Source organism: Rhinoraja longicauda, chromosome 4, assembly GCF_053455715.1.
Source record: "Rhinoraja longicauda isolate Sanriku21f chromosome 4, sRhiLon1.1, whole genome shotgun sequence".
NCBI classification, from domain to species: Eukaryota; Metazoa; Chordata; class Chondrichthyes; order Rajiformes; family Arhynchobatidae; genus Rhinoraja; species Rhinoraja longicauda.
Genome location: NC_135956.1, coordinates 69323318 through 69340338, shown reverse-complemented (window position 1 = coordinate 69340338; position 17021 = coordinate 69323318). Strand labels below are relative to the sequence as shown.

The window sequence follows — 17021 nt, the reverse complement described above, 5'->3', positions numbered from 1 at the left end:
GGGGTTTTAAAATGTTCTGCTTGCTTGTGTATGTTTTAATTTCATCTTTTGAAACTGGGTGCTTGGTATTGAATGGGTTATCTGCACAAAGGCAAGGGGAGAATTTTCAGCTCCAGCGGCCATGATGTGGAATGTTTCTCCTCTGACTCTGACTGTTAATGTTTGGGGCTTGAATGTATTTCGGCGTATTTCCCTCGATAGTACACACTGTGGGCGCGAGTAAATATATTAATTGAGGCACTAGCAGACTTATGCGTAAACTTTTTAATCCCTGGCTGGTTTCGTGTACAAGTAATAGCTCTGTTTGATGTGAAATGTGCTCCTAAACGCCGATGGCGTGTGATGGATATCTTTATTGACGACCCCTTTGTACAAAGAAAGTTACTTAAAGTTTTGTGTTTTGGTGGAACGAAATGTGTGTGAGACCTTTTTTCTTCTCCGCTTTGATGGCAAGATTTCCGTTTGTGTTAAGGTCACATAGACCACTACAGCACAGGAGAACCAGTCTGAAGAAGGGTCTCGACCCGAAACGTCACCCATTCCTTCTCTCCCAAGATGCTGCCTGACCTGCTGAGTTACTCCAACATTTTGTGAATAAATACCTTCGATTTGTACCAGCATCTGCAGTTGTCTTCTTATACTACAGCACAGGAACCGGCCCTTCGGCCCACAATGTCCATGCCAAACGTTAAACTAATCTCTCGCTGTGCTCTAGGGGGTTCCCAGATGTAATGTGGTGGAAGTTTGTACTTGCGCGTTGAGTATCATGTTTCAGGGACGTGGATCCTGAACACATCCATCCAGGATCGCTGGTGAAAATCCGCTACGGGACTTGACGAGTTTATTTCAGTCAAGTCCTAACGGGACTGGTCTCGCTAAGTGTGTTCGCGTTGGGTAAAACGTATGGCTAGACTCGACTCCACGAGATGGATAGTTTGTGGTTGGAGTCTTTATCCTGGCAATGAACTTCACCTCTGTCCAAGATCCCTCAAGAGTGTTTGATTATCATGTGCCCCGACAACCGACGGGTAGATCTGGTTGACACACAGTCTCTCGTCCAGAGTGGGGGAAATCAAGAGCCAGAGGACATGGCTTTAAGGCAAGGAGGGAAAACTTTAAATAGGAACCTGTGGGGGAAACCTTTTCACACAAAGGGTGGTGAATGTGTGGAATGAGCTGCAAGACGAGGTGGTTAAGGCAGGTACCATCGCAACGTTTAAGAAACATTTGGACAGGAACATGGATAGGACAGGTTTAGAGGGATTTGGACCAAAGGCAAGTAGGTGGGACTAGTGTAGATGGGGCAAGTTGGGCGGTGTGGGCAAATTAGGATAAAGGGCCTGTTTCTACACTATCACTCTATGACTGGGTGCTCTGGCTTCCTTGCACATCCCAAAGATCTGTGCTTTGGTCAGTTAGCTAGTCAAATAATTGATTGCTCTTTGTGTAGCTGAGTGATAGAATTTGAGAGGAGCGGATGAGAATGTAGGAAGAATATAAAGGATTAATGTAAGTGGGTGGTTTCCACACTGTATGTCTATGATAACGGAACAAATTCATTCGTGTCGGGCTCGGTGGGTTACCCAAGCAGTTATGGAGTCATAGAATCATACAGCGTGGAAACTGGCACTTTGGTCCAACTTACCCACACTGACCAACATGCCCCATGTACACTAGTCCCTTCTGCCTGCACTTGGCCCATATCCCTCTAAACCTGTCCCATCCAGGTTTCTTAAATGTTGCAATAGTACCTGCCTCAACTACCACCTCTGGCAGCTCATTCCATACACCCACCACCCTTTGTGTGTGTGTAATTTTTTTTTTTTTTTAAATTACCCCTCGGTTTCCTCTTAAATCTTTCCCGTCCTCACCTTAAACGTAAGTTCTCTGGTTCCCAATTCCCCTACTCTGGGCAACAACCTCTTTGTGCCTTTGTTTGTAAGCCAGCATCTGCAGTTCCTTGTTTCTGCATTCTGAACATCACCAATCCATGTTCTCCAGACCGGCTGAGTGACTCCAGCACTTTTTTTGTTGTAAACCAGCATCTGCAGTTCCTTGTTTCCAAATGAATTCTTACTTTCAGCAGCCTAATAGGGCGCAGTGCACAGGGACAATTCATTGAAATGTTATTTATTATATTTAAGTAACTGCAATACTAGGGCAAAAAAAAACAAAATGCAACCAAAGATGGTCCACAGGGGTTCGTAGCTGAGGTTAGTGTTGTGCAGTGTTCAAGAGCCTGGTGGTTGTTGGGAAGAAGCTGTTCTTGAACCAGAAGGTCACAGTTTTCAGGCTCCTGCACCTTCTTCCTGATGGCAGGATTGAAACCAGGGTGTCGGAGAGGGAACCGGGGTCTGGCCAACCGCGTCCTGGCTGCAGGAAGCGCCCCCGGGGATCAGAAAGGGACTGGCGAGGAGAGCGACATGGCGCCCAAGGAAGGCGACGGCTGGAGGCCCCGGAACAGCCTGGGACTCGCCTGGATCAGGCACTGCTCATAACAACTAGAATGTGGACTGGAATTTGAAAATGGCGCCAAAACCTCGCATGCGGGCTCAATAGACTGTTTTTGTGCACTTGCTAATCGGGGATATGGCGACACTCTACTGGACTGTTTGTAAGAAAAATAATTTCTCTGTGTTAGCACTTCGCACATGTGACAAAAGTGCCATTGAGCCATTGGTGTGGGTCTTTGTTAATGGCAACTTTTTTGAGGCAGCGCCTCCTGTCGATCGCTTCGATGGTGGGGAGATCAGTAGCCGTGATGGACCAGGCATTTGTCCACCACTCTAGTCCCCTTCATTCCTGGGCATTCTCCCTGTGACCGTGTGGATTTTCTCCAGATGCTCTGGTTTCCACCCACATCCCAAAGACATACAGGATTTATAGGTTAATTGGCTTCTGTAAGTTGTCCCTGGTGTGTAGGGTAGTGTTAACATATGGTTGATCGCTGGTCGGCGCAGTCTCAATGGGGCAATGGGCAAGTTTCTGCACTGTATCTCGAAACTAAACTAAAACTGCTGTGTGAAACAGAAGAATAGTGTGATTGATGGAAATTTACATAAAAACTAGTCAATAAAATGTGTAAATTTAAGTCTTAAATGAATTGTGCAGTTCAAATGTGCAATTGAGCAAAACCAATGCAAAGAACTTTGTTTTAAAATTGAGAAGGCAAAGAAATCATAAAGTAACAAAGGCATTCTATAGATGGAAAAGGGCACACTAAAACTGGTGCCAAAGGGAACTGCAGATGCTGCAGTCTTGAAGAAAATACAAAGTGCTGGAGGAACTCTGAGTGTGCCAGCATCTGCGGAGGAAATGGACAGGCAACATCAGTACCTCTTCTCTCCGTAACTTTTTGTCTCCTTTTCACCTCCAGCATTTATCATGTATTCCACCCATCTGCCATTCAACCCCCCCCCTCAACTTTATCCACCTATCACTTGCCAGGATTTGTCCCGCCCCCACCCCTCTATTCCAGCTTCTATGGATGTGTCATAGAATTTTTTTTATCGGGATGCATCACAGCATGGTTTAGGGACAGCTCCATCCAAGACCGCAACAGGACTCATTAGCACGCAACAAAGGCTTTTCTCTGTACCTCGGTACAAGTGACAAACTAACCTCAACTGAGCAATAAATTACAGAGAATTTTTGACGCAGCTCAGACCAAGTAAACCAACCACCCTTCCTTCCATTGACTCCATCTAAACTTCATGCAGCCTCAGCAAAGTCACCGGCATAATCGAGGACCAGTCTCGCCCCGGTCACTCTCTCTTCTCCGAACAGAAGCAAGATGAACAGAAAACTCATCCCTCTAGATTCAGGGACAGTTTCTTCCCAGCTGTTATCAGGCAACCGAACCGTCCTATCAACAACTAGAGAGCGATTCTGAGCTACTATCTACTTCATTAGAGACCCTCGGATGATCTTTTATCGGACTTGGATGGAGTTCCTCCCGAATCATGCTCTGATACATCCCGATAAATTGCTTTCTGCGGCGCATCTATAGACGTTGGTGAGAGTTGTTGGGGACGTGCCTGCCGTCGTCCCATGTTCTCCAGAGATGCTGATCGACTCGCTGAGTTACTCCTGCACTTTGTGTTTTGGAGATGATTGGTTGATTTAGGAAAGGAGAGTGTGAAGGAACCTGTTCCCATTGAAGAGATCAAAAGACAAGAGCATTTAATCATCATATGTACTGACAACGGAACAAGGAAATTCTTTCTCACAGCAGCATAACAGTCGTATAACCACAGTACTCATAAATAACTTAAATAAATAAAAACATTAAAAAGCCTGGTATTAGTCCCTCGTGCAATCAAGACAGTTCCTAGTCTTGTTGGAGTTCGTGGTGTTTTATGGCCTAACGGTTGTAGGGAAGAAGCTGCTCCTGAACCTGGACGTGACAGTGTTTAGGCTCCTGCACCTTCCCGATGGCAGGGGTGAGATGAGAGCGTGGCCAGGGTGTTGTGGGTCTCTGATGATGCTGGCTACCTTTGAGGCAGCATCTCCTGTAGATCTCGTCCGTGGTGGGGTGGTTAGTACTCATGATGGACCTGGCAGTGTCCACCACTTTTTATATCGTGTGTAGGAAGGGCCTGCTGTTTTAAACCAAAATGATGTTTTGTAAAGGACCATTAGTAAATTTGCAGATGATACAAAGCTGGGTGGTAGTGTGAACTGTGAGGAAGATGCTATCAGGTTGCAGGGTGACTTGGACAGGTTGTGTGAGTGGGCGGATGGATGCATGGCAGATGCAGTTTAATGTGGATAAGTGTGAGGTTATCCACTTTGGTGGTAAGAATAGGAAGGCAGATTATTATCAGAATGGTGTCAAGTTAGAAAAAGGGGACGTACAACGAGATCTGGGTGTCCTAGTGCATCAGTCACTGAAAGGAAGCATGCAGGTACAGCAGGCAGTGAAGAAAGCCAATGGAACGTTGGCCTTCATAACAAGAGGAGTTGAGTATAGGAGCAAAGAGGTCCTTCTGCAGTTGTACAGGGCCACAGTGAGACCGCATCTGGAATACTACGTGCAGTTTTGGTCTCCAAATTTGAGGAAGGATATTCTTGCTATTGAGGGCGTGCAGCATAGGTTTAGTAGGTTAATTCCCGGAATGGCGGGACTATCATATGTTGAAAGACTGGAGCGACTAGGCTTGTATACACTGGAATTTAGAAGGATGAGAGGGATCTTATTGGAATAGCGGATCTTAAGGATAGCGGAGTGAGGGGGGTATGAGGAGAAGGCAGGAACGGGGTACTGATTGAGAGTGATCAGCCATGATCGCATTGAATGGCGGTGCTGGCTCGAAGGGCTGAATGGCCTACTCCTGCACCTATTGTCTATTGGAACAAATAAGATTATTAAGGGGTTGGACACGTTAGAGGCAAGAAACATGTTCCCAATGTTGGAGGAGTCCAGAACCAGGGGCCACAGTTTAAGAATAAGGGGTAGGCCATTTAGAACGGAGATGAGGAAAAACTTTTTCAGAGTTGTAAATCTGTTGAATTCTCTGCCTCAGAAGGCAGTGGAGGCCAATTCTCTGAATGCATTCAAGAGAGAGCTAGATAGAGCTCTTAAGGATAGCGGAGTCAGGGGGTATGGGGAGAGGGCAGGAACAGGGTACTGATTGAGAATGATCAGCCATGATCAAATTGAATGGTGGTGCTGGCTCGAAGGGCCGAATGGCCTATTCCTGCACCTATTGTCTAAACCAAAGATAGACACAACAAGCTCCAGCGGGTCAGGCGCAAAGGACGCAGATCTGTAAAACACAGGGTTGTGTGATGAACCATATTTAGTTTAGTGTAATGTCTAGCGTGGTGGAAACAGAGTAGATCAGGATTCTGCAGGCCCAGAGGGGAAGCGCAGGGGTTAATACAATGTGCAGGAAGATGGTGACTAACCAGGGTGACTTATGCATGATGGCAAATGAAGTTCCTATCTTGATGACTTGTTAGAATGAATCAGGCCACCTACTCATTGTGTTGATGGGCGCAAATGTTGATATTAATAACCTTGTTACTAACGTAAAAAAAACCAAGGCAGAGAATGCAAGTGACCTCGTAGGTGAATGGGATTAGTATGGATCGGTACAATAGCAGCACGGTGGCGCATCGGTAGAGTTTCCGCCTTGCAGCGCCAGAGACCGGGGGTTCAGTCCTGACTACGGGTGCTGTCTGTACTGAGTTTGTACATTCGCACTGACCACGTGGGTTTTCTCCAGGTGCTCCGGTTTCCTCCTACCCTCCAAAGATGTAGAGGTTTGTAGGTTAATTCTCTTTGGAAAAAAAATTGTAAATTGTCCCTAGTGTGCAGTGTGCGCTAGTGTAACAGAGATCGCTGGTCGGCATGGACTTGGTGGGCAGAAGGGCTTGTTTCTACGCTGTATCTTTAAATGAAACAGGTGGCTTGGGTAGGATAGGATGAAGATTTGGTCTCTGTACTTATGATTCTAGGCGTCTGAGTACGAAGAGTTTAGTTTAGAGATACAGTGCGGAAACAGGCCCTTCAACCCACCGTCTTTGACTGTAATCATGTATAGTCGTCTTGTTGAATGGATAGCACGTGACAATAATAAAACTAAACTCAACTTTTTGAGATAGCAAATAATTTATTAGCAATTGCATTGCCCCAATAAACTAAACTAAATAATCTACGGAAGCCAATTAACCTGCAATTCTACATGTCTCTCGTGTATGGGAGAAAACCTAAGCGTTTACAAGGTGAACATTAAGACACATTTAAGACCATAAGTCATAGGAACATCATTAGGCCATTTGGCCCATCAAGTCTACTCTGCCACTTGATCATCGACGATCAATTTTTTTCCCCCCTCAACCCCTTTCTCCTGCCTTCGCCCTGTAACCTTTGACGCCCTTACTAATCAAGAACATGTCAATCAACGCTTAAAAAATATCCAATGACGGCCTCCACAGCCGTCTGTGGCAATAAATTCCACAGATTCAGAACCCTCTGACTAAAACAAATTCCTCCTCATCTCCATTCTAAAGGTACATCCTTTTATTTTGAGGCTGTGCCCTCTGGTCCTAGATTCTCCCGCTAGTGGAAACGACCTCTCCACATCCACTCTATCCAGGCCTTTCATGTAGGTTTCAATGTTCTGGAGAACTGGAGTTTAGAGTTGAAATGTTAACTTGAGCTTGTATTGTTTGTTTTAGTATTGTTGTCGCGTCTACTGAGACACAGTGAAAGCTTTGTTTGCGTGCTACCCGGACAAATCGTACTATAGATGAGTACTATCAAGTGATTCATAGCGAGAGGATTTGAGTTTAGAAGCAAGGAGGTCCTCCTGCAGTTGTACAGGGCCCTGGTGAGACCACACCTAGAGTGCAGTTTTGGTCTCCTAATTTGCGGAAGGACATTTTTACTAGTGAGGGAGTGCAGCGTAGGTTCTCCAGGTTAATTCCCGGGATGGCGGGACTGACGTATGATGAAAGAATGGTTTGACTGGGCATTTATTCACTAGAATCTAGAAGGATGAGAGGGTATCTTATAGAAACATAGAAAATTCTTAAGGGATTGGACAGGCTAGATAAGGGAAAAATGTTCCCGATGTTGGGGGAGTTCAGAACCAGGGGTCACAGTTTAAGAATAAGGGGTAGGCTATTTAAGACTGAGATGAGGAAAAACTTTTTTCCCAGAGAGTTGTGAATCTGTGGAATTCTCTGCCACAGAAGGCAGTTGAGGCCGATTCACTGGTCGTTTTCAAGAGAGAGTTAGATTTAGCTCTTAGGGCTAAAGGAATCAAGGGATATGGGGGAAAAAAGCAGGAACTGGGTAGTAATTTTGGATGATCAGCCATGATCATGTCGAATGGCTTGATGGGCCAAATGGCCTACTCCCGCACCTATTTTCTATGTTTCTATACATAAGTACATCAGGTCGTGCAAAGAGAAAAGTACTAGAATGCTGAATATGATGTTACAGTTGCGGAGAAAGTGTAGATCAAAAAAGTGCAAGGTCCATTGGTCTGTTGAAATGTTGTAACTTTGTTGGTGCTAAGACTCTTGTGCACTGCCTAGGTGAGTCCTGCTGTATGACTTTACCAGAATATCTGCAAAAACAAAGTGTTTCACTGTGGCTAGGTACATGTGACCATAAAGTATCATTTTGGAAGTATCATTAAATTAAAACCGGAGCACCCAGACCCTGCTTAGACTCGGAAGAATTGGGAAAGGTCCTGATCCAAAATGTCAAGTCTGAAGAAGGGTCCCTCCTGACCTGAAATGTCGCCAATCCATGTTCTCCAGAGAAGCGGCACGGTGGCGCAACGGTAGAGTTGCTGCCTTACAGCGAATGCAGCACCGGAGACTCAGGTTCGATCCTGACTACGGGTGCTGTACTGTAAGGAGTTTGTACGTTCTCCCCGTGACCTGTGTGGGTTTTCTCCGAGATCTTCGGTTTCCTCCCACACTCCAAAGACGTACAGGTATGTAGGTTAATTGACTGGGTAAATGTAAAAAATTAAAAAAAAATTGTCCCTAGTGTGTGTAGGATAGTGTTAATGTGCGGGGATCGCTGGGCGGTGCGGACTTGGTGGGCCGAAAAGGCCTGTTTCTGCGCTGTATCTGAAATATGAAAAAAATAATTAATATGCTGCCTGTCCCCGCTGAGTTAGTCCAGCATTTTGTGTGTTGTGCGCGATGTATTGGGAGGTGGCAATGCTGGGTGGGTGACGAGAGCTTAGTTTGTTAACGGCTGTGTGTACCCGCTGTTTTGAAGGCACAACCTCATCACCATTGGGTCACAGAGTCATAGACTCATTCAGCATGGTAACAGCCCCCTTCGGCCCAACTTGCCCATGCCGCCCGAGATGCCCCAGCTCTGCTTATCCCACCTGCCCGCCTTAGACCCATATCTGTCATCCATTGAGATATGATGACGTTGAGTGTTATCTGCCTGCATTTAGTCTCGATATAAAATCAGTGTACATGTGCAAAATCATGAGAGCAATAGATCGGGTGGACACACGGTACTCTTGCCCAGAGTAGGGGAATCTTGAACCCGAGGATATCGGTTTAAGGGGGGGGGGGGATTTAGTAGGAACCTGAGGGACAACAAAGGGTGGTGGGTGTATGGAACGAGTTGTCGGAGGGGGTAGTTGAGGCGGGGACTACCGCAACATTTAAGAAGCATTTGGACAGGTACGTGGATAGGACAGGTTTAGAGGGATATGGGCCAAATGCAGGTCGGTGGGACTAGTGTAGATGGGGCATGTTGGTCGGTCGGTGTGGGCAAGGTGGGCCTGTTTCCACGCTGTATGCACTATTGTACTCAAATGCACCAATCTCCCTTCTCTCTTTTGTTAGTTACTGGATGAAAACAATCAGCTGATCCAGTGTATCATGGACTACCAGAGCAAAGGGAAATCTGCTGAATGTTCGCAGTAAGTTGGTATTGATATTGGTTTATTATTGTCATGTGCACCAAGAAATAACGGAAAGAGAGATACATCCAATTAACTCCAAACCTTTGCTTTGGGGTGTGGGAGGAAACTGGAGCACCCACACACTTCTTCAGACTCTGATGAATCAGAAAGGTCCTGATCCAAAATGTCAAGTCTGAAGAAGAGTCCTGACCTGAAACTAGATGTGTAGGAAGGAACTAAAGACGCTGGGTGACACCAAAGATAGACACAAAGTGCTGGAGTAACTCAGCGGATCAGGTGGCAATCTGGAGAAAAGGGATAGGTTGAAACCCTTCTTCAGACTGAGAGTCAGGGGAGAGGGAAACTAAGGTATGAAAAGGTACTGAACTAGCCAGAGCTGGCACTGGGGAACAGTGGAGCCCACAATGGTCCGTTGTTGGCTGTGGAGGAGGTGATCACAAAAGGGATATGAACAGTGAAGCTAGCAGAATGACTAGGGTGGGGGAGAGGCAGAGAGAGAGGGATTGCAAGGGTTACTTGAAATTGGAGAAATTAATATAACTGCTGGGTTATAAGCTGAAACACTGCCTATCAATGTTCTCCAGAGATGCTGCCAGACCCTCTGAGTTACTCCAGCACTTTGTGTCTATGCTATAAACCAGCATCTGCAGTTCTTTGGTTCCACACACTACTTCTAGTGTTTATTTTGTAAACTAGAGTCTGCAGTTCCTTCAACAGATGATCAGGAAGTTCTGGAGAAAGTGCAGAGCATGTGAACAAGTCCACACGGTGGCGCAGTGGGTAGAGTTGCTGCCTTCCAGCGCCTGAGACCCGGGTTCAATCCAGACTGAGGGCTGTCTGGGTGGAGTTTGCACATTCTCCCTGTGACCACCTGGGTTTCCTCTGGTTTCTTCCCACATCCCAAAGACACGATTGATCCCTGGGATGGCAGGACTTTCATATGAAGAAAGACTGGATAGACTAGGCTTATACTCGCTGGAATTTAGAAGACTGAGGGGGGATCTTATTGAAACATATAAAATTCGGGAAGATTGTTCCCGATGTTGGGGAAGTCCAGAACAAGGGGTCACAACTTAAGGATAAGGGGGAAGTCTTTTATGACCGAGATGAGAAAACATTTCTTCACACAGAGTGGTGAGTCTGTGGAATTCTCTGCCACAGAAGGTAGTTGAGGCCAGTTCATTGGCTATATTTAAGAGGGAGTTAGATGTGGCCCTTGTGGCTAAAGGGATCAGGGGGTATGGAGAGAAGGCAGGTACAGGTTACTGAGCTGGATGATCAGCCATGATCATATTGAATGGCGGTGCAGGCTCGAAGGGCCGAATGGCCTACTCCTGCACCTATTTTCTATGTGGGTTTGTAGGTTAATTTGCTTCTGTAAATAAGCCCTTTGGTGTGGTGGGAGTGGGTGAGAAAGTTGGGAGAACATACAACTGGTGCAGACGGGTGGGTGGTGGGGACTCGGTGGACCAGAGTGCCTGTTTCCATGCTTTAACCCCTAACTCAATAACGTTTTGTGTTCACTCCTAGATACCAGCAGATGCTTCATAGAAACCTGGTCTACTTAGCAACCATAGCAGATTCCAATCAGAACATGCAGTCGCTGTTGCCAGCTGTAAGTAGTGTCCCTGCTCAATAAAGCCAGTCCCTGGAGGAGATGCTGGGACCTGGAGACCACACTCGGGCACTGCCGCAAGTCAATGGTGCTTTATTGCGGTGCTCACATGTGCGAAGTGCAAACGCAGAGTTAAAATTCCTTTCTTACAAACAGCCCAGTACAGTACTGCCATACAATGGACAATAGGTGCAGGAGTAGGCCATTCGACCCTTCGTGCCAGCACAGCCATTCAATGTGATCATGGCTGATCAATCGCGATCAGTACCCCGTTCCTGCCTTCTCCCCATACCCCACGACTCTGCTATCCTTAAGAGCTCTATCTAGCTCTCTCTACGCAAGCACATCCACAATAAACAAGTGTACAGAAATAGGTCACTGATCCTGCATGCAAGGGGCACCATGTTTTAGCGCCATTTATAAAGATGGAGTCAATGGAAGGGAGGTTGGTTCCATTATCTGTACGTTCAATGGCTCTTTATTTGTCACACGTGCAACTGCACAGTGAAATTCTTTTGCATATTTATACATAGTCATGAGTTATAAGTGCAGAATTAGTCCATTCGGACCATCGAGTCTACTCCTTGGTTCTTGGTCCTCCAAAATATTCCAAATTGAATTTAAACTGGAGACGGATTCAATCATGGCTGATCTATCTTTCCCTCTCAACCCCATTCTCCTGCCTTCTCCCCATAACCCCTGGCACACTTACTAATGTTTTGGCGCTATGTGCAAAGTCCGGTCTGCCCGTGTGCTCGGTCTACTGGAGCAGTACTGGATTCCAAGATGGAGCCCGGGCCAGGCAACTCTCTGTGTGCGAGTCACCGAAGTGGGTCTGCAATCACGCATTGCAATGGCTCCTCTCTCTTAAATCTCTACTCCGAGGGCAACATTTCTTGCTTTAACGACACTCTTCTTAACATTCACGTTATTCCCTTTATCCTGTAGCCGCACGCTGTGGGCGGCTCGATTGGAACCATGTATAGTCTTTCCACTGACTGGATAGCACGCAACAGAAAACTTTTCACTGTACCTAAACTAGACAGTAAACTAAACTAAACTTGTAACACGTGGGAATAAACTGAACTAACTAAATTCCAAGAGGTTGGAATAGTAACAGTGGAGTTTTATGTTTGTAAATTGGGGGGGGGGGGGGGGGGGGGAGGTATTGGGGTGACGTTGAGCTTAGCTGTTGATGTTGTCTGTCCTTTCCCTTACAGCCTCCAACACAGTCCATGACAATGGGGTCCGGGTCTATGAACCAGAGTGGAATGACCCAGCTTGCTCACGGGCACAGCATGGCAGCAGATGGCATGGTTGGAGGGGGTGCACCAGTCCCTCACATGCAGAACCAGATGAACGGCCAGATGCCAGGTGAGTCATGGAGTCACACAGCGTGGGAATTGGCCCTTCGGCCTAACTTGCCCACACTGACCTACACTAGTCCCACCTGCCTACATTTGGCCCATATCCCTCTAATCCTGTCCTATCCATGTACCTTCTATATATTTATTAAACATTGTGATAGTATCTGCCTCAACTATCTGTATCTCGGTATACGTGACAATAAATTAGACTCCTCCGGCAGCTCATTCCATACACCCATTGCCCTTTTGTGTAAAAATAAAGGTTGCCCCACAATTTCCTATTAAAATTCCCCCGCCCCCCCCCTCCCCTCCCCTCAAAATATCCATGACTTGGCCTCCACAGCCATCTGTGGTAATTAATTTCACAGATTCACCGCCCTCTGACGAAATAAATTCTTTCTCGTATCCTTTCTAAGGGTGCGTCCTTTTATTCTGAAGCTGTGCCCTCTGGTCCTCGGCTCTCCCACTGGTGCAAACATCCCCTCCACATCCAACGTTGGTAATTGTATTTTGTTTTGCGAACCCCGGCAGGATCGAACTACATGCCAGTGCAAGGTCCCGGCCAGGCTGGTCTGGCCAACTCCTCGGTCAGCATGCAGGCCAGTAGCCACAGCTCGATGGGCGCCTACAGCCACTCTGTGCCTTCGTTGCAAGCGATGCCAGTGCAGAGCCAGGTAAACGTCAGCCAGGGGCAGTCGATGGGGAGTTACGGACCCCGACCCAACATCAACATGCAGCCAAGCCAAGGTACGTCAAACCTCCTCCCCTCCCCTCCCCTCTCCCGTCGGGCGAAAGGTATAGAAGTGTGAAAGCTCGTACCAATAGACAATAGGTGCAGGAGGAGGCCATTCGGCCCTTCGAGCCAGCACCGCCATTCAATGTGATCATGGCTGATCATTCTCAATCAGTACCCCGTTCCTGCCTTCTCCCCATACCTCTGACTCCGCTATCCTAAAGAGCTCTATCTAGCTCTCTCTTGAATGCATTCAGAGAATTGGCCTCCACTGCCTTCTGAGGCAGAGAATTCCACAGATTCACAACTCTCTGACTGAAAAAGTTTTTCCTCATCTCAGTTCTAAATGGCCTACCCCTTATTCTTAAACTGTGGCCTCTTGTTCTGGACTCCCCCAACATTGGGAACATGTTTCCTGCCTCTAACGGGTCCAACACCTTAATAATCTTATACATTTCGATAAGATCTCCTCTCGTCCTTCTAAATTCCAGTGTATACAAGCCTAGTCGCTCCAGTCTTTCAACATATGATAGTCCCGCCATTCTGGGAATTAACCTAGTAAACCTACGCTGCACGCCCTCAATGGCTAGAATATCCTTCCTCAAATTTGGAGACGAAAAAACTGCACACAGTACTCCAGGTGCGGTCTCACCAGGGCCCCCAGCTTCGGAACAGGTTCCTCCAGCTGTTACCGGGCAACTGAACCAACTGACCAACAACTAGAGAGTGGTCTTGACCGCCAATCTACCTCATTGGAGACCCTCAGACGATCATTGATCAGACTTTGCTGGACATTATCTTGCACTAAATGTTATTCCCCTTATCCCGTATCTATAAAGTGGGGATGGGTCGATTGTAATCTTACATAGTCTTTCCGCTAACTGGATAGCACGCAATAAACTAAAAACTGAACTGAGCTAAAACAATGCAGAAACAAGGAATCGCAGGTCAATTGTTGGCTAACAATTCAGAGTGTCCCATAAAGTAAGAGGAGACACTGAAATGGGAATCGATTTGAACGTTGACAAAGTGCCAGCTGGTCAGGCAGCATCTCTGGAAAACGTGGATAAGCAAAGTTTCGGATTTGGACCCTTCAGACTGATTGTAGTGGTGGAGGAGACAGAAGGGGTAGTGAAACCTCCTCTTTCACTCGTCTGGCAGGCTTTGGCCCACCCACATCTCCTCTCCTGCCTTCTCCCTACTATAAATAGTTTAAGGAAAGGTCCTGACTCAAAACATGATCTCTCCATGTTCTCCAGAAATGCTGCCTGACCTGTTGTTACTTTGTGTTCTACTCCTAAAATGAGTGATAGGCTAGCTCCTACTGTCAATTCAACTTGATCCACGGGATCGGCCGCGGGACTTTTCATCGCTGGTGCGGCTCGGCCACGGGACTTAACATCGCCCGGTGCGGCTCGGCCGCGGGACTTAGCTGCGCAAGGCTCGGTCGCGGGGCCTTCCATCGCCCGGCTCGGCCGCGAGACGTTTCAGCGCCCGGTGCGGCTCGGCCGGGGGGACTTCCACCCCCTTGCGGGGACTGTGCGGGTCGGTCGGGGACGAGCTGTCTGTCCGTGGGCGTGGGGAAGAGAGTGGAAGTTTTGTTGCCTCCATCACAGTGAGGGGGTGTTTGGAGTCACTGTGATGGACGTTTGTGTTGGGGTTATGTGTCTTGTGTTCTTTTTTGTATGACTGCTATGTAGTTTCGTTCGATACCTTGGTACCGAATGACAAATAAAGCTCTGTTGAACAACCCAATAAAAAGGACACAAAGTGCTGGGGTGACTCAGCGGGTCAGGCAGCATCTCTGGTGAACGTGGATCGGTGATGTTTCGGGTCAGGATCTTTCTTCAGACATTTTTCGTAGCTCAGTATCTGCAGTTCTTTCTTTCGACTCTTTGCAACCACACAGAGAACTGGAACGCTGTCCCAGTGATGATCAGGCGGCACAGTGGGAGAGTTGCTGCCTCACAGCGCGAGAGACCCAGGTTCAATCCTGACTCGGGTGCTGTCTGTAGGGAGTTTCTAGATTCTCCCCGTGACCACGTGGGATTTCTCTGGGTGCTCTGGTTTCCTCCCCAACTCCAAATACATAGATTTTTTTTTTGTTGCATTAATTGGCTTTGATAAATTGTCCCTGTGTGTTGGATAGAACCAGTGTACAGGTGATCATTGGTCTGTGTGGACTCTGGGCCGAAGAGCCTGTTTCAATACTGTATCTCAAAACTAAACTAAACTCAGCGGGTCAGGCAGCATCTCTGGAGAACATGGATAGGTGACGTTTCAGATTCAGACCCTTCTTCAGTCTGAAGAATGTCATCCGTGCTCCCCAGAGATGCTTCCTGACCCGCTGAGTTACTCCAACATTTTGTTAACATCAAACGCAGGGGACATAAATGGAGTTGGGGGGGAGGGGGGAGTGGAGGAGAGCTAGAGAAGACAGTTGGGGGTAGGACAAACCCGAGCAAGTGATAGGCGGATACAGCATAGGAGGGGAGGGGTGATTGGGTGGAGTAAGTGACACAGACTGCAGGTGAAAACTAGACAAGAGGGTTTTGGATAAGGAGGGAAGAGGAGGAGCGAAATGTAAAGCCACAGGGAGAGATGTGGGTGGAAGGGGATGTGAGAAGGGAAAGATGGATGAGGTCATCAGGTCATAAGTGATAGGAGTAGAATTGGGCCATTCAGCCCATCAAGCCTACTCTGCGATTAAATCATAGTAGATCTATCTCTCCCTCCTAACCCCATTCTCCTGCCTTCTCCCCATAACCTCTGACATCTGTAACAACCAAGAATCTGTCTATCTCTGACAGATATCCACTGACTTGGCCTCCACAACCTTATGCGGCCCAACCAGCGCCTCATAGAGCCTCGGCATTACTTCTGTTTTTGTATACAAGCCCTCTTGCAATAAATGCTTTCTTTATTACCGATTCGACTTGCCGATTAACTTTGTGGGAATCCTACAACAGCACTCCCAAGTCCCTTTGCACCTCTGATTTCTGTATCCTCTCCCCTGGATAAAAGTGAGATGGGGATTTGGGGATGGGAGATGGGTGGGTGGTGGGAGAAGTATGTAGGCACCAGCTTGGGGAAGGCAGGGAAAAGAGGAGAAGGGAGGTATTGCTTGAAATTGGAGAATTTAATTTAATGCCATTAGATCAGAGGAATGCTGTGGAGCATAAATGTTGGCATGGGCGGGTTGGGCTGAATGGTCTTTTGGTGTGCTGTGAAACACATGGACTGTTGGAGAAACTAAATGGTCCCCTCGATGGAAACCTTCAAACTATCTTTAATCAGACTTTACTGGACTTTATCTTGCACTAAAACCTATTCCCTTTATCCTGTATCTATACACTGTGGATGGCTCGATTGTGATCATACAGAGGAAGGAACTGCAGATGCTGGTTCATACTGAAGATAGACACAAAGTGCTGGAGTAAATCAGCAGGTCAGGCATCATCTCTGGCTGAAGTTTCGAGCCGGAACCCTTCTTCAGGCGTTCTTCGGATTGCAGAAGGTTATCCATCTCGAAACGTCCTTTTTCCACAGAGATGCTGCCTGACTCGCTGAGTTACTCCAGCACTTTGTGCCTATCTTTTGTAATCATGCATAATCTTTCCACTGACTGGATAGCAACACAACAAAAATGGTGTACAATGCACCTCTGTACATGTGACTAAAGGGTGTCAGATAAGGAGAGAGGAGGAGGCGTGAAATGTAAAGCCGGAGAGAGGGACATGGGTGGAAGGGAATGTGAGAAGGGAAAAAAGGGATGGGATAAAAGGGAGATGGGGAGATGAGAAACTATACGAAGGTAAAAATTCAGAAATCGGTCTGAAAAAGGATCCTGACCCAAAACCGCCTATCCGTGCTCTCCAGAGGTGTTGTCT

At 47.1% G+C, this 17021-nt stretch overlaps 1 protein-coding gene across 5 annotated transcripts in view; it reads left to right on the top strand.

The window, feature by feature from the left end:
- Nucleotides 1-17021, top strand: part of ss18 (SS18 subunit of BAF chromatin remodeling complex) — a 40280-nt gene that overhangs the window by 278 nt on the left and 22981 nt on the right. For all 5 annotated transcript variants that reach the window (XM_078398003.1, XM_078398001.1, XM_078398002.1 and 2 more), the window contains exons 2-5: nucleotides 9337-9413; nucleotides 10947-11031; nucleotides 12252-12405; nucleotides 12930-13145. In XM_078398003.1, coding sequence (XP_078254129.1) covers nucleotides 9337-9413; nucleotides 10947-11031; nucleotides 12252-12405; nucleotides 12930-13145 — 532 coding nt within the window. The remainder of the gene's footprint in view (nucleotides 1-9336; nucleotides 9414-10946; nucleotides 11032-12251; nucleotides 12406-12929; nucleotides 13146-17021) is intronic.